General features: G+C 42.1%; 1 protein-coding gene across 1 annotated transcript; it reads right to left on the bottom strand.

Moving 5' to 3' along the window:
* Positions 1 to 974: 974 nt before the first annotated feature.
* Positions 975 to 20,846, bottom strand: LOC139456792 (adenosine receptor A3-like). The gene is made up of 3 exons (XM_071238390.1): positions 20,099 to 20,846; positions 6,378 to 6,589; positions 975 to 1,490 (listed from the first exon to the last, which is right to left on the bottom strand). Exons 1-3 carry the CDS (start codon positions 20,844 to 20,846, stop codon positions 975 to 977), a joined length of 1,476 nt encoding a protein of 491 aa, XP_071094491.1.
* Positions 20,847 to 22,265: the final 1,419 nt, after the last annotated feature.

Genomic DNA, 22,265 nt, shown 5'->3' with positions numbered 1-22,265 from the left:
ATCAGAAATGAGAAACGAACATGTATTCCAACACACCGCGAGAGATGACTAATAACAGCTTCCGTTCATGGTCGGGCAAATATCAGAACACTGATCAAGGGTCATGTCAACCTCTTGTTGGGATACTTGTCTTGTGTGAGAGATAAAAACTTGCACTTAGGGGCCATGCTGAGGAGAATAGCAATTTTGTATCACTCTTGCATTGTCGTGCAAACATGATGAGCTATTGAAAAGTCATTTGCAGTTCAGCTGGTAACGAGTTTCTATCACCTAAGATCATCGCGAATCAGAAAGCAGTTAGCTGATTCTTGTAATTCACAGAAACGATTTCCTCTAATTGTCGACGAAGCAACTCTACTCATCAACTAAAGAACAATTTCCCTGTCTGTATGTTTCAACCGATGAACAAGGACAAACAATACGAAAGGAATCAACCATTGATTTGATGAAAGCCTCAAGTGGGGCATCAGTTGTCGTCAGTAAGTTTATAAATCCGTGATGATGACACTGCAAAGGACCAGCGGTTCAAAGAGCCTCAGATTTATCAAATAGATATGACATTAATCCTACGATGCCGAGGTGTGTGGAACGTCACATTGTGCGTGACAATGCTCCTAGATCCACCTCAGAAATGTACTAGAAAAGAAATCGTACCGACCCTTGCTTGATCATATGTCCCAATGGCTGTTTGAAGCACAGTTTTTCGCGCCTAGTTTACTCCATAACGCGAAAGATAAACGAAACTAAAAGAAACGTCACCAAACAATTTTCTGGTCTAAAACAAAAGAGACGCAAAATTGAGTAACAGTTGATGTTAAATGTTGAAAAAAATACATTCAAAAACGGTATTTGAAAATGACAAGATGAAAAACCATGCACTTAAGGCTCTGCAGACACGTTTATCATGCTGGGTGCACTGTCCAATATTCGATCACACCCGCAGAATCGACGTCGATCTCTTTTAAAGTCCCGTGCTACACACATGGCTCAGTATCGGATGTGACCCCCTCAAACAACGATTGCAGCCCGAACAGTAGGGGTGACAGTTCCGGTGATCTGGCTGGCCACTGTAATACGGCCACGTTTTTGGCGTTCAGAAAGTCGCTAGTGACTCGAGCTGTTTGAGGGGTGGCGATGTCCTGCTGAAACAGCGTCCATGGGTGTCGTTGCAGGAAAGGCAGAAACACAGGCCGCAAAACCTCATCAATGTAACGACGTGCAATGAGATTTCCGTCGATGATGACCCCAGACCATGACAATACCACCATTATAATGCTCCACTTCTTGGACGCAACAACGTGCCGTCCGTTCACCACGTCGACGTTGGATTCGAACCCGCCCATCAGACTTGAAGATTTGGCACAGTTAGGAATCTGGACTCTAGGTGAAGCACCCGTAAATACCGGTCTTCTTGTGGGGTCGTGACCTTGGGTCTTCCACTCCTCGGCCTGTCTGCAGTGCTGCCAGTTTGCCTGTGACGTGGGACAAGTCTGGCGATGGTGCACTTGAAGCAGCCCACTATCCTGGCAACGTGCTCCTGCGTCGCTCCCATTTGCAACATACCGATGGCTCTGTCCCTCCGCCAATTGGTTAGTCGAGGCACGTTCGTTGTTTTAAACGGTTTCATGTGATGAGAGAGTACAACCCTCCTCATGTTTTATGCCAGAATTTCATACGGGTAATTTTGTGCACATTTTGCTTTTTTAGTGATAAAATTCACTTTTCTAACAAATCACGTGAAGCACGAGCACATTTTCACAGGGAATAGGTAAGTTGCATTCCAGCTATGTGTTCCCAACTGTTTTCGGGCTGTTTGGAATTTGTTGAAAACTGACGACCATTATTTATTTAGTGGCGTTTCTTTCGCCGGTTCATTGAAAATACAACAAATTACACTTGATATACAATCTGTTGTAATCAGACGATGTACCTCCCTGCACACGAGAAGCCATCATTATATGCATGCTTCTCAGCAACATTGGACTTTGCCATAAATCTTGATCCAGATGTTCATGTTGCCACCATGTCAGTAGCCTGTCCTACTGCTGACCGTACATTCAGTGCCATGAGACGTGTCAAAACTTATCTCGGGTCAACAATGGTGACCGAATGGCATAGTGCATTAGCACTGCTTCTACAGAGATTCTGACACTGACTTTGATACAGTGGATGACAACTTTGCACAAGGGTAAACAAGGAGAATTGAGCTCCTTGTCACTACAACCCGAAATTAACGATGTCAATTCTTTATCTTTTCTCGCTAGGTTGCTGTGAACTGAGTGTATTTTCGAAATCATTTCAAAATTGCTTCTGGATTTCAAATTGACCTGTTTAAAAGCTTTCCTGAGAATAGTTGTGTAGTTTAGGTATATCAGCCATATGCATCCAGAGAATGAGTCCCTTGTTACATATCAGTTTTTACTTCTTGCGTTTGTTTGTAATTTGTTAGGTGAGGTGAAATGGGGTTTAACGTCGCGTCCAAGATTATTGCACTTATCTAGCGACGTGCATGCGCCTCTGACAACAATGGGCACAGCAGTTTTGGGGCTCGTCATGAGCGACATTGGAGATATACCATGTTTTTTTTATGAATCGAAGTTACGATTACGCTTTGCAGACGGTAGACAACGTGTTTGGAGACGTTCGTGGAGAGAGGTAGTGTTGGCTTCAGTCAAAGAGCACAATACGTATGGTTGTGGGAAGCATCATGGTCTCAGCTTGGAGAACATGACCGGTCAACTATGTTGACCAGATGTTACAAGTTGTCATAACATTTGTCCAGCGCATAGGTCAGAACTTTGAGTTCCTGGGTGACTATACAGTCGACTGTCTGAGACAACAACGTGTCACAACATTGTCGTGGCCAGCCAGATCTCCAGACATGTCACTGATTGAACACCTTTGGGTTGTTCTGGGACGACGGGCTCCCAACCGACCTCAGTGTGCCCAGAATTTGCAACAGTTTGGGTAGGATACTACAGGAGACAATGGTGCCTGCATTGATGCTCACGGGGCATGGAACTGATATTGAATTTATTATGGAGATTGAATTCAACAACGTCATTTCTTTATGTATCATTTCTGAATAAATTTGTAGGTTCCCTGAAATATTAATTCTAGTATTTGCTATTAATGGTCTGGCCTCTACACCGGCCCAACGGTTGAATTCCCTTGGAATCCCAGAAAATTGAACTCATCACACTGCCAGCTGATGGAACAGGCTTTGCCTTCTTTGAAGGAAGAGACATGAGATGTGTCCACTGCTTTGACTGTTGTTTAGTCTCTGCTTGATAGTTGTGACCTCAAGACTCATCCAAATAGCATAGCAGACACAGTATACTGACTCCGAGCCAACCAGTCCTTGTTTTAGCCCCTTAAGGCCGTGCGCCAGGCAGGGTAACAACATGTACCATCTACTAACGTCTTTTGGTATGACACGACCGTGGGTCGAACCCCGTATCTTCCGCCCTCCGGGAGGACGCTCTACCACTAGACCACGGAGGCGGTCCTATCCATGTTAAACTGTAGCATTGTATTTCATTGGGCTTGCAGTGTAAAAGTCCGAACTAGCAAGCATAAACGCACACACTGCTATATTTCAGGGCAATCATCTTGAACACGACTTTAATCCTAATGTCACCTTCACCTCACCTGATTTTAATTACATTGACAAAAATTGTAAAAATTCAACACCAGCACCCCCGACAAAGATGCAGCTGACAGGTCGGTATAGGATGTTGTCTATAGTATCGATCTAGCAACTGTGTTTTCCTCTGAGAGGTCATTAAGAGATAATGGCACATGGGGCGATCATAATAATGTGCTGGCTCACAATCAGCAACTTCCGTTTCTATGTCATTATAATACACAGCAGTGTCTAGAAAACCACGACGGTCACTGCAATTCAGATCACAGTCCAAGGAGCAAATACCTTCTTTGTTTAATCCAGCCTAAATATGCCTTGATGTGACCATAGTAGTTCTATACGCTGGCCAGGTCATCTAGCTGGAATATTGCTGGGTGCGGCGTTAAACAACAAAGAAACATGCCGAGGCAGTTCCACAAAAATTCAATTCATTGTGGCTTAAAGTAAAACATCAACCCCAGAGGATAACCAGTCTCGATTATCCGACAAAGCACAGAGGCAGAGTAAGAGGCAAACTAGCTGTGAAATTATATACAGGCATCACAGAAACTCACACGCCTCCGCCGCACCTTCCCCTGGAGAGTATGAGAAGTATATCAGGAGGATCTGAAATTCTTATTTTTGGGACATCTCAAGCTCTTGCCCATTTACACGGGTACGTTATTTAAAAGCCAGTACTGCCCGGTAGAAATCGAATTCTACAATCATCTAGAACAAAAGAAAGATAAGTCATTTTTATTGAGACCCGAATAGTTTTATCCATACAACAGATATGAAAATATGCATTTGTTCGAATTACATCAGACTTACTAAGGCTAAGACATAAAGGGTAATATGATAGAAATAAATCGTTTGTGACTCTGAAGTACACGTCAAGCTTGCCTCAAAATCCTTTATCGTTATGATAGCAAAACCACTGGGACCTTGAAGCACACGTTAAGCTTACCACCAATCCTTTATTATTTTCATCTGTGAAGCCTACATCAATGTACGAAACAATGGATACTGTGTGCCTACATTTACTCGTGCCCGTCGTTCAACACGTGTGAGAGGTGCAACCAGGCACGCTTAGGGACCAACCTTTTAATATTCATTGCTTCAAATCACCTTTTTCTCTCCCAGAATATAGAAGGTCCGACCCGTGCCATTAACATTGCTTCGTTACATGTATTTGCTATTCACAAATGTGCATCATTAAAACAAACGTCTTCTTAACTTGGGCGGTCGGGTAGCCCAGTGGTTAAAGTGTTCGCTCGTCACGCCGAAGACCCGGGTTCGATTCCCGACATGGGTACAATGTGTGAAGCCCATTTCTGGTGTCCCCCGCAGTGATATTGCTGGAATACTGTTAAAAGCGGCGTTAAAACCAAGTGACTCACTCACTTTAAACTTGAGATACATGTTCATACTAATCATGAAATCCACAGCCTTTTTTATGTTATGTGGAGCAGAGATAATTTTCACATCTGCAGCTACCCCCCTCCCCCCTGATGATCCGGGTTAGTGAGTGAGTGAGTGAGCATGGGTATTTTGCTGACAAACCTAGAAACATAATCGGGACGAACCGGGATTCGAATCCACAATCATAGGTTTCTGGCGTTCCCAAGGGACGCAACTCTGCACAGCAAATCGCGGCGCCTTAGACGTCTGGGCCACCCGTGCCCCCGTTCCGGGTTAGAACTGGTCTTCAGCTACCCATGCTTATCGCAACGTGTCACTGACGGAAACGGGTGGTCAGTACTGGTCACGCTCGTTTAGTTGGTTGATGCATATCGATGCCTATGATGGCATCCACTGGAATGGCTGGTCCCGACTCGATTACCTACTGACCGCCGTCATATAGCTGGAATATTGCCCAGTTCAGTGTCAAATAACAAACGAACAAACACACACATATGCATCGTATTTCATATTTGCCTTAGCATAAGGTATTAAGTCAGCTTCCTTCACATACTGTAAAACTGTAAATGTGTTCATGTTTAAAAAAATATATCTGAGGTAGACACATCTCCCCCAAATGATATGATGGAAAGCTGAAAATGAGGCTTGTGTAAGGTTTTTGCATATCACTCCGGGCTAGTTGACAAATGTGTGGCAAAATTGTGGGTAACATTATCACTTGGCTGAGAATTTAGCATCTTTATAACTCAGCCTAGCTACTTTCGCTATTGTTTCTAGGACTGACATACACTGGGCAATGTGACCCGACGAGACGTAGACCACTTACAAAGAGTATCACAAAATGACAGACAGCTAGCTGTCATTAGCCAAGTCACTTATTAATATCCAAAAGCCAAATATTCAACAGACCAACCGGCCATTTATTACATGAAGAAGGGGGTCAAAGGGATTCGGGGTATGGTCATAAAACAAGATGTCAGTCTCAAGGGGAGGGTCATATTGGGGGAGAGTCATGTTATACATGTACAAGGACATAGGCCGGGTCAGCCAAACAATGGCAAGCATTAGAAGGGGGGAGGCGGGGGTGGGGGGAGGGGGGGGGGGGGGGGGGGGGGGGGGGTACTGCATTAATGCATCTAAAGCGTCTGACCCACCATCGCATAGCCTACTCTACTATTCCTAGTTTAAGGCCTACACAAATATTAATTTGTTTCGTACACAGTTAATGACAGTTTGCTTAAATCAAGAATAGATTGAGAGGAAAACATACATATCACAAATGCTTAATAATCCATTCTATTTAATCCATATCCGTGACAATCGTCTGTACGGTTCGATTAGTTGCTGAGTTGGAAGAGTTGTCGCCCTTGCCAAGGACGCGGAGTAGTCTCCTCCTGACTGGCGGCAGCTTGAAGGCGTAGATAATGGGGTTGACCAGGGAGTTGGCGAACGTCAGGACGCTGGCGTATACGATGTAGTCCCCAACTGCGGCTGCAGACATTTCGTGAAATCCGCCAAACGTGTACACCAAGGCAACCATAGCTGCAACAGATAATTACCACCTGTATCAGTCCAAAGTTAGAACACAATGCTAAGGGAGCTAAAATAGATAATAATCATCTGTATCAGTCCAAAGTTAGAACTTATTGCTACCGCAGCTAAAATAGATAATAATCATCGGTATCAGTCCATCGTTAGAACACATTGCTATCAGAACTGCAATGGATAATAACCATCTGTATCAGTCCAACGTTAGAACACATTGCTATCAGAACTGCAATAGATAGCAATCACCTGTGTCAGTCCAACGTTAGAACACATTGCTATCAGAACTGCAATAGACAATAAGCATCTGTATCAGTCCAACGTTAGAACACATTGCTATCAGAACTGCAATAGATAATAACCATCTGTATCAGTCCAAAGTTAGAACACATTGCTACGGGAGCTAAAATAGATAATAATCATCTGTATCAGTCCAACGTTAGAACACATTGCTATCAGAACTGCAATAGATAATAACCATCTGTATCAGTCCAACGTTAGAACACATTGCTATCAGAACTGCAATGGATAATAACCATCTGTATCAGTCCAATGTTAGAACACATTGCTATCAGAACTGCAATAGATAACAATCACCTGTGTCAGTCCAACGTTAGAACACATTGCTATCAGAACTGCAATAGATAATAACCATCTGTATCAGTCCAAAGTTAGAACACATTGCTATCAGAACTGCAATAGATAATAACCATCTGTATCAGTCCAACGTTAGAACACATTGCTATCAGAACTGCAATAGATAATAACCACCTGTATCAGTCCAAAGTTAGAACACATTGCTACGGGAGCTAAAATAGATAATAATCATCTGTATCAGTCCAAAGTTAGAACTTATTGCTACCGCAGCTAAAATAGATAATAATCATCGGTATCAGTCCATCGTTAGAACACATTGCTATCAGAACTGCAATGGATAATAACCATCTGTATCAGTCCAACGTTAGAACACATTGCTATCAGAACTGCAATAGATAACAATCACCTGTGTCAGTCCAACGTTAGAACACATTGCTATCAGAACTGCAATAGACCATAACCATCTGTATCAGTCCAACGTTAGAACACATTGCTATCAGAACTGCAATAGATAATAACCATCTGTATCAGTCCAAAGTTAGAACACATTGCTACGGGAGCTAAAATAGATAATAATCATCTGTATCAGTCCAAAGTTAGAACACATTGCTATCAGAACTGCAATAGATAATAACCATCTGTATCAGTCCAACGTTAGAACACATTGCTATCAGAACTGCAATGGATAATAACCATCTGTATCAGTCCAATGTTAGAACACATTGCTATCAGAACTGCAATAGATAACAATCACCTGTGTCAGTCCAACGTTAGAACACATTGCTATCAGAACTGCAATAGATAATAACCATCTGTATCAGTCCAAAGTTAGAACACATTGCTATCAGAACTGCAATAGATAATAACCATCTGTATCAGTCCAACGTTAGAACACATTGCTATCAGAACTGCAATAGATAATAACCATCTGTATCAGTCCAACGTTAGAACACATTGCTACGGGAGCTAAAATAGATAATAATCATCTGTATCAGTCCAACGTTAGAACACATTGCTATCAGAACTGCAATAGATAATAACCATCTGTATCAGTCCAACGTTAGAACACATTGCTATCAGAACTGCAATAGATAATAACCATCTGTATCAGTCCAAAGTTAGAACACATTGCTACGGGAGCTAAATTGGATAATAACCATCTGTATCAGTCCAACGTTAGAACACATTGCTACCAGAGTTGAAATAGATAAAAGCAAGAAATCCTCCTATCCCCCGCCAATGGTATGTCCTACTGAGTGCGAGACTTAATATCCTGACCATCATAACCGCCTAGGAATCAATGCCACAGAGTCAGAAACTGATTAATATGCTGCAAGATAATTGGTACCTTTAGCCATCTCATTACGGTGATGTTCCCGGGAGAATATCACAGAGAACATTGGTTATCATCGGATACACTGCATACGTGAAGACATACAAATGGTTCATGACATATGCTCTGGAAATTGATAATAATGTCTTGTCTCCAAAACAACACAAGGCAGCAAAAACAAATCATACTCTCATCCTCAAACATTTTGCTGTCCCAAAAACTGAAAAAAAATGCAAAAGGAACCTGCTGCTGAGCATTGTGGCCTGAATTCTGTGGACAAGAAATTTACGGTGTTGTGAGTTCCCGAAACAAAACGTGACGGACGATAACAATCATCTGAACACAGAGGCTGTCATGATCAGATACACACTACTCATCTGCACTTGTCTCAGGTTTAGAAAACCATTGCTGCCAGTGCTACATCAGAGACTAATCATCTGCATTCTTCTACCGTTAGAATACAATGGCGCCTGCAATAGATTCAGTTAACGAAAGGTTTGAGTTGGAACCTTCACGAAGTTAAGGCAAAACTGTCTGAAGATTGGAATTTGCGTTTGCATGTTACATTTCTTCTGTATCACTAAATGTGTCCCACACTAGTTTTACACATTTTCATTCACTACGACGCATTTAACGACGAAAAATATTCCCAAAACGATCTCACTTGACATGTGGCGATTGACTGTTAGTCGCAATTGTTGATTTGACTTGTACCATAATGTTCCCATGCTTTTTCATGTGAAGATTGACTTGCCTTTGCATGTGTTTGTGACGGGTGCCATTGGTAAGGTAGGATACACTCTCGTGTTTGCGAACACCTGGTATCAACATTTTTTAACAGTGATTCATAACCATATTGTTTAAAATGATATAGTCAGAGTTGTACAAAGGCATCTCCTTTTAAGCATATATTTCTTATGATTATGGAAAGGGTTTTGTCAATTTTATTTTTACTTCTCTTGATATGAAATAGAAAGCTTTATTTAAACCCGTTAGTTCGCTGCTCAGTACAGTTACAGTGTGGCACCACCATGTGCCAAGAACCTGATTCAATAATGAGTGACCCAAGCTACTGGTGTTTTGGTACAGTTGTGTTGATATTATGAGCAATGATCTACGCCGTCGAGTTACAGAGCCAGACAGGAACCTGACAACCCGATTGAGCCGGCTCGTATGACAAAGGCGGCTGGAGATTCTAAGACGAAATCTCCACTTATGGGGAAAGACCAAAGTGTCACCATAATACCAGAATAGGTAAACCTGACACAGACAGCTTAGATATTCTGTTTCAAAAAGAATATAAAAATTATGGCACTCGGGATTAGATCATTTTGAGTTTCCCCTTGGTAGTGACTGTCCTTAAGTAATATGGTCATGTCTTTATGTTGTACTGACCACCCGATTGAGGCGGCTCGTATGACAAACAAAGGTGGCTAGAGACTCTAAGACGGAATCTCCTCTTATGGGAAAGGAAGAAAGGCCATCATAATACATCGGCCTTTAATGCCCAGAACTGTTACATCATAATCGTGGACAGTGTTCATGTGGCTGAAGGGGCGGTCGGGTAGCCTAGTGGTTAAAGCGTTCGCTCGTCACGCCGATGACCCGGGTTCGATTCCCGACATGGGTACAATGTGTGAAGCCCATTTCTGGTGTCCCCCGCCGTGATATTGCTGGAATATTGCTAAAAGCGGGGTAAAACTATACTCACTCATGTGGCTGAAAGCTAAAATGATTTATTTATTTATCCCCAGCGACAATGCTTTTGTGGTATCCGTAATGAACATCATATAACCCTTTTCAGTGACTGAAGAAATTGAATTTGGCTAGGTTAGAATAGGTAACGAAACACAGACAGCTTAGACATTCTGTTTAAAAAAGCAGATATAAAACTCCGCAATAAGATCAATTTATGAATATTTTGTAGTGTCTGTCCTTAAGTAAGATGGTTTTGTCTCAATAAAAGGTAAAAAACGGTGACAACGAGATCATGTAGGCTCAAATAATATTGAAAGTAACTGTATAATAAATTATTCAAGTCAAACGAACTTTTGCTGAACCGTATAACCATATCTAACCTTGTGGGGTTCATTCATTTTTAGAACTCTAAATTAGTGTTGCTTTGAAATTCACTGAAAACCGCTTGTCTTACCCAGAGGTGAAAACGAGATGATATAAGCTCCGACAAGGAGGACCACTGTTTTGGTGAACTTCATGCTTCCAGAGTTCCTGTTCCCTGTCACGTCAGTAGCGGCGATCGCGCGGGAATGTCTCCGAGCAACCAGAAATATCTTCATGTACAGGACACAAATCACAAAAAGTGGAACGAAGGTGAAAAACAGTCCCATCTGTATGTATCCTGCCGTTAGGACTCCAAGTAGAGAACATGCCGGTTCTGATGGCCCTGGCGTATCCCTCCAGCCATAGGCTGGGATGAGGCCGAGGTTGACGGAACAGACCCAGATAACAGCCGACATGATGGACACGGACTTCCTGGTAATGACATCCTGGTAGCGGTAAGGGTAGACAATCTGCACGAACCTGTCCAATGTCAGGAGGGCAAGGTGGTAGATAGAGCAACCCACGAAAGTGAAGACGACGCCAAGACGAACCAGACATTCTGTAGAGTTCTGAAAGTTGATAATGTTATACCCAACTGTGTGAATGATTAGGACCCCTGTGAGCATATCGGTGGTGGCAAGGTGGCACATCACCAGATCCTTGGCCTCCAGAACAGTCCTCTTCACCAAACTGCCCACAACAATTGCATTTAGAGACAGGGAAAGGAATCCCACCGTGAATATAACTATATTTATTGCAAGAGATACTATTGTGATTTCCTTACCATTCAATGTCAGAAACAAAACTCCAGACGTAAGATTCGCATAAGCCATATCAAAACAAAGAACTTTTTCTTTGGCCACAAACGATGCATATGTTAACTCGCCCAACACACAGACATTACTCGAACAGATCGGTTTGCTGAAACATGATCTTTTTCGGATATTTATGGAATTAAATCATTAAAGTATCAATAACATGAATTTATAATAAAACGAATATGATTGCTATAGGTGATTGAGGAGACATTTGTTTTTACCAGGTTTAAAATGAACATGGTTATGACAAGATCACATATCTCGTGTATAAATGAGTACAGTGGATTGAATCGAGGTGTCACATGTAAGAGACAAAGGGATTAGGACAAAGCTCTGTACACCAAGCTACACCATTAACCCACTGAATTATAGTTCTGTAGAGGTGCAACGGTAAGTGATGTGATGTCTGTCACGATTGGCAGGATCTTGTTGAATGCAGAAGGAAATGATTAATCAGAAATCAATATAATACTGAGATATGTAGATCGTATTGATATTCTGATCATAAATAAATTCCCATAACGAATGATGATATCGATGTCAATACAATTGATTTTTCTTCTGTGTGGAATTTGAAATTCCCGTTTTACATCCCGAATGCACCACAAATAACTTCGGGACAATTCATCAACACAATTCACTAACATTGAACTACTCACGTGAACACAGTTTAATTTTTTGTGTTAATGATCACACGGCATGTGAATTACTTGATCTGCTGGATGAGGTAAACAACAGTCAATAAGTATAAAAAAGGTAAAAAAAAGTGGCTCCGAAGTAAGAATAATGAATTTTCCTTCTGTATGAAACTTTACTTTTAGCCATAGGTTATTCAACACACAACGAAGGAAGTCTTTAAAACCATAACAAATTGTTATAATGTTATTGGGGAGTGTGGTCTATGCCGCCTATAGCAATATTCTAGCAACATCACGACAGGGGAAACCAGCATGAGTTTCAAACATTTTATCCATGTGGGGAATCAAACACTGGCCTTTAGCTGACGAATGAACGCTTTAACCCTAAAGCAACCCCAAAGCAAACCCAGCGCCACTATCCAGTTATGAAGGATGTCATATAGATTTTTCCAACTGTATGCACTGTAAGGAGCGTATATCAACTGAATGTAACTAGACGAGTAGGCAGCGTCCGGCTTTGGTCTCTCACGAATGCACTTTGGTGTACTGGAAATCCCTCTATTTGATTGGAACAAAACACTCAAACATTATGTCTTGGATACTCGGAAAGAGCATTTTAGTCGCCATTGCGTTCCATTGTGTTTTGTAGTCTCTGGTGGACGTTGGTATCTTCCCAAGCCCTATTTTCTGAGAATGTTGGCTGGCTGTGATGGATGGTTCTCTCGTCAGGCCTACACTGTGAACATGTCCACGTCACACAGATCCTGTTTCTACTGACACATAGTACCATTGTTGGACCAGGCTGGCCAGACAAATGACCCATTAGTTTCATGGTGTATCAGTTCAGAGTGACCGTGTTGGAAGCCATCATCTGCTACCAACGACTAGCAATAACATTTTGTTCTCTGCCGGTCTGATGTTAAATTTATCGGATTAGCCATCTCTTTTGCATTATATGATTTGAATTCCCACGAGGCCCCATAAAATGAACATTTAGAAGGAAATGATATAGGAAATTCATATAAGGAGCACCTAAACTAATGTTTGTGTTATACAAGCGTATTTTATGGTGTTCATGTTTCCTGAGCGCCATCTGCAACCAGCTGTTCTTTATGGTGAGTACGTATTATGTGACTCTCTGTTTATGTCAATGCATCGCTAATACCCTTTTTACTTTTTACAACTAAGATACAGCGATGGTCTCCAAAATACAATAAACTATAGGACGCCTCTGAAACAAAACAGCCTCTATTACTTGAGTAGATATTCCTTGAGTGTGATGCGTCACCAGCTGCCCCCATGAAAGCACATTCACTCTGGCAGCCAATATTGAAATGTTATGATGTGAGGGATAACCCCCCCCCCCCCCCCCCCCCCCTTCGGATTCGGATTTGATCTCATACAAAGACTGCAACAGAAAGGAAGAGGGATGAATTGTACTTAATTTAATGTGATGAATTCGAATATCATACCTATTGCTGTCGGTTCGTGAACACTTGATTTAACAAATGCTGGCATTAGCAGAATAGTGAAAATGCACGTGCCACATACGACTCACGTGCTCTACAGTCCTGAATGTATCATGCACGTCTCTAAAGAATAAAACATAAACTGAAGATCCAAAGAGTTTGATGAACTGTAAAATGAAAACAAAGACTAAAAAGATGTTGATGCAATTAATTCTGTGTATTCAATTTACCTGTTGTCAATCATGTAAAATATCAAATACGTACAGTCAGCTTAAAACCAATGGCGGACAGTGTATATAACTGGGGACAAAAAGTCAGTTTTCACAAAGTTCGTGACATAGGCTGTGGCCAATAAGTGGGTGAAAATAACAGCGGATTCTGAGGTGGCATTGGGGCGTCATCATCAATACCGCGTATTACCTCCCCTAGCAAGGATGCATGTCTCAATGGGCCGTCTCACGGATGACGTCAAAGTCAAACGTCTGATGACGTCTGGAACCGCTACTCGTCTCAGGACTTCACCAACATCCAGTTGTGCATTGAGGTTGCCATGGATAACAACGAGCGGTGTCTTCTGGTCGTCGCAGATTACACTCTTGCATACAACCAGGAGCCATTCTTGAACCACCCCACCCACTCCTACGGCGATAAATACGGACCTTCCCGTCTGCATGCAATAGGTTGAACCTGCTTTCATCGGGGACAAGACACGCTGCCATTCGCGCCTCTGCCAACGTCGTACACGTCGAGCCCACCGTAGTCTGTCTTGCCGATGTTGTGGACCCAACATCATCCCACGGAGCGGTTTGTATGCTCTAATGCCAACAGGATGCAATCGCCTTCTTACTGTTTTGGGGCTGACAGGGTGACCCAACGACGTTGCTGCCGATTCCGTGACTGTAAGGAACGGGTTGCGAAAGGTTCGCTGATATGTATCTAAGGTGGTGGTTACACATGGTCTGCCACTCCGAGGTCTGTCAGTGACGTGGCCAGCCCTGTTACCGTGTGATCAGTTTGATGAGCAAACCGAGTGTTCTGGCAATCTCAACTTGTGAAGTCTCCCTCATAGCCATACCCGTGTCCATCTGTCTCTGTTCTACATTTAAACGTGTGTGTTTTGGTTCAGGTGGTTGTGTGTGACACTTTCGGTCGAATTTTATACAGGACCCTGCACGGATGCTCCATGCAGCACCGAAAAAAACAGTTTACGGTATTTTTTTTGTCGCAGCACGTGCATCGACGGTCTTGGTTTTTGGGAAATGAGTGTGCTGCGTTTGGGGCAATTGTTTGCATCATGTTACAAACAGCTGACCGCATGCGTTTTTTGGTTATTCCAAAAGGAAGTGCTAACTACCGACAGTATTTATGTTTTTTACAAATCTTTGTGGTGACTTGTAAATGTGTGAGCCTAAGTTCTGGCTGAGATGTTTGACTAATTCGTCAGAGTTTGGCGATATTCGAAAATTGTTTTTTTTCACACCTAGAATTGGTTACCTCTTCTCAGGTGAAAGTTTGGAATACTGTTGGTACTTAGAATCCCCATTTTCATGATGAGTACCATCAATACCATACAATCATTTACTGAATAAATTGTCTGCCTGTCTGTCTGTAGCTCTTGGCCCATCGAAGTTCGTTTCAGGGTAAGAAATATTACACAAGCATTTCATCCATCACATCCGAGGCGCTTCTCGATTCAATATAAAATAGGAAGGTTCATACCGATTGTTTTAGTTACAATTACCCGCGCGACAACGTCATGAATTATTTGTTAAAATCACATATATCCATTTGATAATTGCTCTTCTGTTACAGTCCGGAGGATGCCAAGACAGACTGATTTCCCCCGTACCAATAGTGATTGATCCCCAAGGACGGTAACAGGTACTTGGATAGAGCCTCAAGGCACAACACAGACATATGTGCAGAACTGTCAAGAGAAGCTATTTATCGAGGGATAGGTGCGCTATGCACGTTCGGCGAATGTGGATTCACAGATGACAGGTGCCATTGGTGGGGCAGGATACGTTCACCTTTTCGTGAACACCTGGTATCAATGGCCATTACCACAATTGGACCAATTCAAATTCAGCTGTCGTCATTTGCAGCATTTGTTTTGTTTGTTCCTGGTTATACGTCCAGCTGTATAACGTGGCCTGTAAATGATCGAGGCTGGTCCAGACAAACCATTGTAATTATGACCAACGATCCACACGGCCAGCGAAGTCACTGAGCCTGACTCCAAATGACTGTGCCTCGAACAAAACTGATTATGAGTCATGGTGAAGGAACATATTCAGAAAAAACCTGCTCCCCGCCCACCATGGAGCATCAACTTTGACAGTGTTAAGTGGCATCGGATATACAATATGCAAACACCAGGGATACAGGGGTATTATAACTCCAGCAAATTCGACACGAATAGCAACATTTGCATACCAAATTAAATGCCCGGCTTGTTCGGCCCATGACACAAAATTAGATACATACAGACTTCACCAGATTGGCACATAAGCCACCGCCTTCTCGTCGACAATGTATTTTTTTCAACTTTTCAGGCATTTTTGTGGACAATGTACCTTTTTCAGTACAGTCCCCCCAAATATGGCTTCCTGTATTAAAACTAAATCATATTTAAAATGTCTATCACTGTAACTTAATTTGCAACAAAGTTTGTTTGTTTGGAAATATCTCATGGACAAAAAAATTCAAACATTCTTACATACCAAAAGACATCAATTCATGGTTATACTGATGTCTGTGCAGAACGTTTGGTCCAGAAAAATGGCCTGTCTTTAAGTTATCCACCAGAAACAAACCCAATTTGTCAAATTTGTAGTCATCGAGACGTGACATAAACAGATAACAACGGCAGATGTGCGTGGCTAGATTGACATCTGCGCCAAGTTTGGTCCAGAAACGGTCTGTAGGTTATACAAAGGAAGCAAACACTACCCTCATTTGAAATGTGCTGCCATAGAAACCTGAAAATCCTAAATATAAAGATGCACCTGTTCATTGCTTAACTGATATCAGTGCAAAGTGTGATCCAGGAACATTGATCTGTCTTTGAGCTAAACGTGCCGGAAGGACAGCACGCATTCCTTGAAACCCCCCACACGTCGTGGCGGGGATAATGAGTGATTTCAAGTTTTAAATCTCAACAACATATATACTCTCTACAGAATACTTTCAAGACACGATTGTACCTTGCTCTAGAAGCAATATAAAAGGGAGTGAGAAGGGGTATTCTCATATTGTACTAACGCTTCTTTCAATATTTTTACGCGCCATTTTGCATGAGACTGTTGCTTGACAAAACCTGAAAATCAACTTTTAACATGCACCCAAAAGCAAAAGCATGATGCAACTATGTTGATACATAATAACAACTTTCAGTGTTTTCCATGTTGAACATTTGAGGAAACGAGAAATGGTTTGATGTTTTAAGTATGGCGATTCATAAGAAGCTTAAAAACATTTCAACCTGTTTGTTCAGAGGAGTATGGTTTTGAAGATATGTACCCCAAAACAAAGCACTCTGAAACACTTGAATTAAATATGGCCGCCAAGCCAAGAAAATTTTGACATGCAACCAAGAAACAAAATATGAAACAAATGACATTAAATCTTCATGCAAACTTTCAGTGAGGAACCTAACAAGAAACGAAGGACCTTACAAGACAGGGCAATGTTTATGAGACAATATCGATCAGAAACAACATCTAATATGGCCGCAACCAAAAACAATTTCACAAAACGGCTAATATAGATTGATGTTTTATGTAAGGCGACAATTCTTAGAAAGATTGGAAGAAAGACGTGACCAATGACCAACTTCAAAGAACATTAAAAAGTGAATTATTTATTGATTATCTGTCCTAAGAATTTCTGTAGAGAATCAGGCTAATGTTGATTGAGGTATCTCTGGTACATAAATCGTCGGAATGACATAAATAATAAATCCAACGATTACAATATGGCAGACATTCTTGCTTCAACTCTGAAAAATATCGAATATGCATTAACACGGTCTCGCTCTGGCGCTCTCAGTGACGGCAGAAACCAATGTTCTTGGTTAACGTTCCCTAGCGAGAAAACTGATGGATCGAGACTTTCAGCAATACCAAGGTTAATCTACGAATTGGATTTAATGTTTCCTCGGTTGTGGAAGTTTAACACCACTGACACACATACCCGTTTTATTGTATTTCATACATTAAGCAGTATATATTCATGTTAAAATGTTATGATAACTACAGTAGGCAATCGCATTAACTCGCTCTAATCGTTGAGGTCAGGGAAGGTAACTTTACATTTTCTTAGTATTCAGATTTGTTAGATGTTTCGCACACCCATGGACACTATTATTTTTTATCATTATGTTTGTTTATTTTAATTTTTTTTGTTTAACGCCGCACTCAGCAATATTGAAGTGTCTGATTCAGACAATCTAGTGATTGCCATCATGAGCATCGATCGACGCCATTGGGATATGGTGACCTGAATCAACCAAGTCAGCGAGCTTGAGCACCCGATCCCGTTAGTCGCGTCTCTCTCGACAAGCATGGGTAGCTGAAAACCTATTCTACCCCGGATCTTCACGAGTCCACTTTTATGATATACTCTGTATTATTAGCGCCATTTGTATAAGCACTGAAATGCAGCACAGATATTTGATCTAATCGTTCAATTCAACAACTCATAACAAGCAAAACAGTGTGTTGGTAAATCAGTTTGAATACAGATTACATATATTACTTGACAGTGTAATGTCCAAACATTTGATTTTTCAACTCTATACACCACTATCTCACATGACTTACATAACAAAAAACCTCATTCCTTGATCCATGGGGCTTTTGTTACAAAGCGTGGTGACCAGAGAACACTATGTAAAATGCTGGACTTCCTTATTGATAACATCTATGTAAAATTTGGGGTTAAGACATTTAGGCAAAAAGTAGGCATCCCCATGCGCACAAATTCTGCTCCCCTTCTTGCGTATCTGCTTCTTTAAGCATATTAATTGGAATTTCTGCTCGGATTGGCAAAGTCAGAGCAAGATAATTTGGCCAAGAAGATTGGCTTCAGGTATATCGATGATCTGATATCGTTTAATAACAATCAAATAGCCAGTTCCCTTCCACTGATTTACCCACCAAGACATAAAGGAGACCACTGAGACATCCTCATATGTTTGGGGCGGTCGGGTAGCCTAGTGGTTAAAGCGTTCGCTCGTCACGCTGAAGACCTGGGTTCGATTCCCGACATGGGTACGATGTGTGAAGCCCATTTCTGGTGTCCCCCGCCATGATATTGCTGGAATATTGCTAAAGGCGGCGTAAAACCATACACACTCACTCACCAACTCATCATCTGTTTCATATTTAGATCTATGCATAAAGATTCACATCTTCTTCGGGAAGATTGAAAGATTCAGAGTGACAAAACACTTTCCACAAGTCAACTTCCCTTCATGTCTTGCAAATACTCCAGCAGCTCCAGCATTTGGCGTTTACATTTCACAACGTTTGAGATACAATCGAGCATGTTCTTTCTACCAAGATTTCAAAAGGTGTCAAACGACTCTTGTTCAGAAGTTGTTTGATCAAGGTTTCAACATTCAAGGCCTCGGCTTTCAAAACGTTTTATGGTAGACATGTGGAGGGGCATTTCCAAATCTGACGCATCAGTGACAAAACAAATTTTCAGGTGAACAACCGACATGCCTTTGCGTGTGTTTGTGACGGGCACCACCGGTGGGGATACACACACCTGTGCACGAAAACCTGGTATCATTACTATTTGATAGTGATTAATAAACACATTTTCATGATAAAGTTGGAATCGTACAATCGACACTGATTTTAGAAGAGATGTCTTATGAATATGGAAAGGGTTTTGTTTTATTCGAATGCCTGTTCGCCCCGATTATGTCTCGGTGTTTGTCATCCCCACCCCCGTGTTCGTGGATTTCACCAAATTGGTAAACATCTAACAACTGCGTCACTTCGGGCTTTCCTCCCACATTAAGCTGACACGCCGTGATATAACTGGAAAACTGTTAAAAGCGGCGTTATACCCAACTCGACCCTTGAAGATCCTGGGTAGAATAGGTCCTCAGCAACCCATGCTTGACGTAAAAAGTGACTATGCTTGTAAGAGGCGACTAACGGGATCGGGTGGTCAGTCTCGCTGACTTGGTTGATGCATGTCATCGTATCCCAATTGTGGGGATCGACGCTCACGAGGGGCGGTCGGGTAGCCTAGTGGTTAAAGCGTTCGCTTGTCACGCCGAAGACCTGGGTTCGATTCCCGACATGGGTACAATGTTTGAAGCCCATTTCTGGTGTCCCCCGCCGTGATATTGCTAGAATATAGCGGCGTAAAACCATACTCACTCACTCACGATGCCCACGATATCAATCACTGGGAAGTATGGTGTAGACTAGATTATTTACCGACCGCCGTCATATAGCTGGAATATTGTTGAGTGCGGCGGTAACCAACAGACAACAACAACAACAACAACAGTCACTCACTCTTACGACAAACAGTCGCGAGGTTACATATGCAAAAGTGGTACATACCCATTGGTAGAAACGAAACGAGATATGTCCCGATGAGAATAACGACGGTCTTGGTAAACTTCATACTGCTGGACTCCTTTTTGCTACCAGCAACGTCCGTGGCCGCAATAGCACGTGCGTGTCGTCTGGCTACCAAGAAGATTTTCGAATATAGGATGGCGATGACAAAAACCGGAAAAAGAAAGACCACAAGTCCAAACCGAAGAAACCCGTTGTGCAGCACACCAAGAAAGGAACACGGCGGTTCTGATGGCGGTGGGTAGTCTCGCCAGCCGTAGGAGGGGAGGAGGCCGAGGTTGACGGAGAACACCCAGATAGCAGCCGACATGATGGACACGGACTTACGGGTGATGACATCCTGGTAGCGGTAGGGGTAGACGATCTTCACGAACCTGTCGCCCGTCAATAACGACAGATGATACACGGAACTCGAGATGAAGATAAATACCGCGCCAATGCGAATCAGGCATTCGATGGTGTTTTGAAAGTAGATGAGGTTATATCCGACAGTGTGGATGATGAGGACCCCGGTGAGCATGTCCGTGGCTGCAAGATGGCACATCACCAGATCCGTCGGTTCCAGATTACCCCTCTTCACCAGAGTGTCGAGAACTATAGCGTTCAATGATAAGGCCAAGAATCCGATGATGAATATGACGATGTTCACAATAAACGTCACAAGTGTTATATCACGGTCATTGAATGTCCGGAAAAGGATGTAGGAAGATCCTTCTGTTGCGTTGGACATGGTGATGCCTGCGTTACTCTGCTTCTCTATAGAAGTAATGTCTTGACATCTTGCAACCACAGTTGTCTGTGCCCTCAGTAATGACGTCCGCGGAACTCACGGAAGACGATCACCGTCCTATCAACGTGCACCAATTCCCTGGAAGAGATGAGACATAAAGTGAGCGCCATTAGTACTAACAGGGTAAAAGGTCTGACCTGGAACATTCATGACCATCTGTCTGTCAAACCTTTACTGCACTTCGATCATTAAGTACATGTATACATAGTAATGTCAATAAAAATCATCCTTCAGGTATCCGAAGTTTCTGCGATAACAGCTCTCTCTAAGGGAATTTGTTAGACCTACCATGGGCGTTTTATCCACTTCTAATGTCGTTAATTCATCTTCGAGGTGAAGTAGGCGAAATGGGGTTAACGTTAACGTCGCATTCAGAATTATCATTTGTTTTCCATGTTCAACATACACTTCATTTTGGCGCATACTGTTTAAATAAATATTTAACGATTTACGAATAAACCTACCAAAGTTCGGAAATTTGTTCAACGTTTATCCTTTTTAATTATATACAATAAACAGTTACATTAGCCATAAGAAAGTTAAGCAAAATAATAAACTTACATACGCCATGGGGTTTTGTCAATTTGAACGCCCTCTTCTCCTTAACCTTTCCTGGATTGTCATTGTCAACGCTACAATTTCAGTTAGTTATGTCTAACAGAACAGTGCATCCCTCGTGATGTAGCTGTGTATTGATTCACTCCGTAACATTATCGTTACCAGCGCTATGCCAACACTAGTCATCAAATTGTCAATAAATGCATTCATGTGAACTTGATCAATGCACTGAGGACAGCTAATGCAAGGCTTCAGATGTCTTCACCTTCTTTTGAAGATGACACTAATGAGGGGACGAGGACTTATAAGCATCGATCATTATCTGTATAATCATGAATTTAGTATCTGTTCACAGACACACGGGTCGTCCCAGGCGCCGCAATTCGCTGTGCAGAGTCGTGTCCCTTGGACAGGCCAGGAACCTGTGATTGAGGAGTCGAATGCCGGGTCGCCCCGATTATGTTTCTAGCTTTACTTTTGTCAGCACTATGCCATCTTCATCGCTTCGGGCTTTCCTCACACATTAAGCTGACACTCAGTGATATGCCTTAAATACTGTGAAAAACCAAACTCACTCACTCATTCAAAGAAACGGCACGTTTAATTATGATTAGATTTCGGTTTTGCAGCACATTATCACCTATTGTCACCTAGCGAACACCTGGTGTCATCACTTTTTGATAGGCTTCATAAACACATGTTCATGATAAAGTCGGAATCGTATATATACAATCGACTCTTCTGGCAAGGATTCTTTATGAATGTGGAAAGGGTTTTTGTTTACATGGCTATATTAAACCA

The sequence above is a fragment of the Haliotis cracherodii genome, unplaced genomic scaffold (genome assembly GCF_022045235.1).
Source record: "Haliotis cracherodii isolate W230 unplaced genomic scaffold, xgHalCrac1.p SCAF_1, whole genome shotgun sequence".
In the NCBI taxonomy this organism is placed as follows: domain Eukaryota; kingdom Metazoa; phylum Mollusca; class Gastropoda; order Lepetellida; family Haliotidae; genus Haliotis; species Haliotis cracherodii.
This window is presented reverse-complemented; position numbering and strand designations above follow the sequence as displayed.

Coding starts and splice junctions, on each gene's coding strand:
- LOC139456792 (XM_071238390.1), bottom strand. CDS start 20,846: ATGTCCAACGCAACAGAAGGATCTTCCTACATCCTTTTCCGGACATTC. Junction 6,590..20,098: donor CGTTTCGTTTCTACCAATGG/GTATGTACCACT, acceptor TATCTGTTGCAG/CTATGGTTGCCTTGGTGTAC. Junction 1,491..6,377: donor ACTCAGCAACTAATCGAACC/GTACAGACGATT, acceptor CACCATCGCCAG/ACTTGTCCCACGTCACAGGC.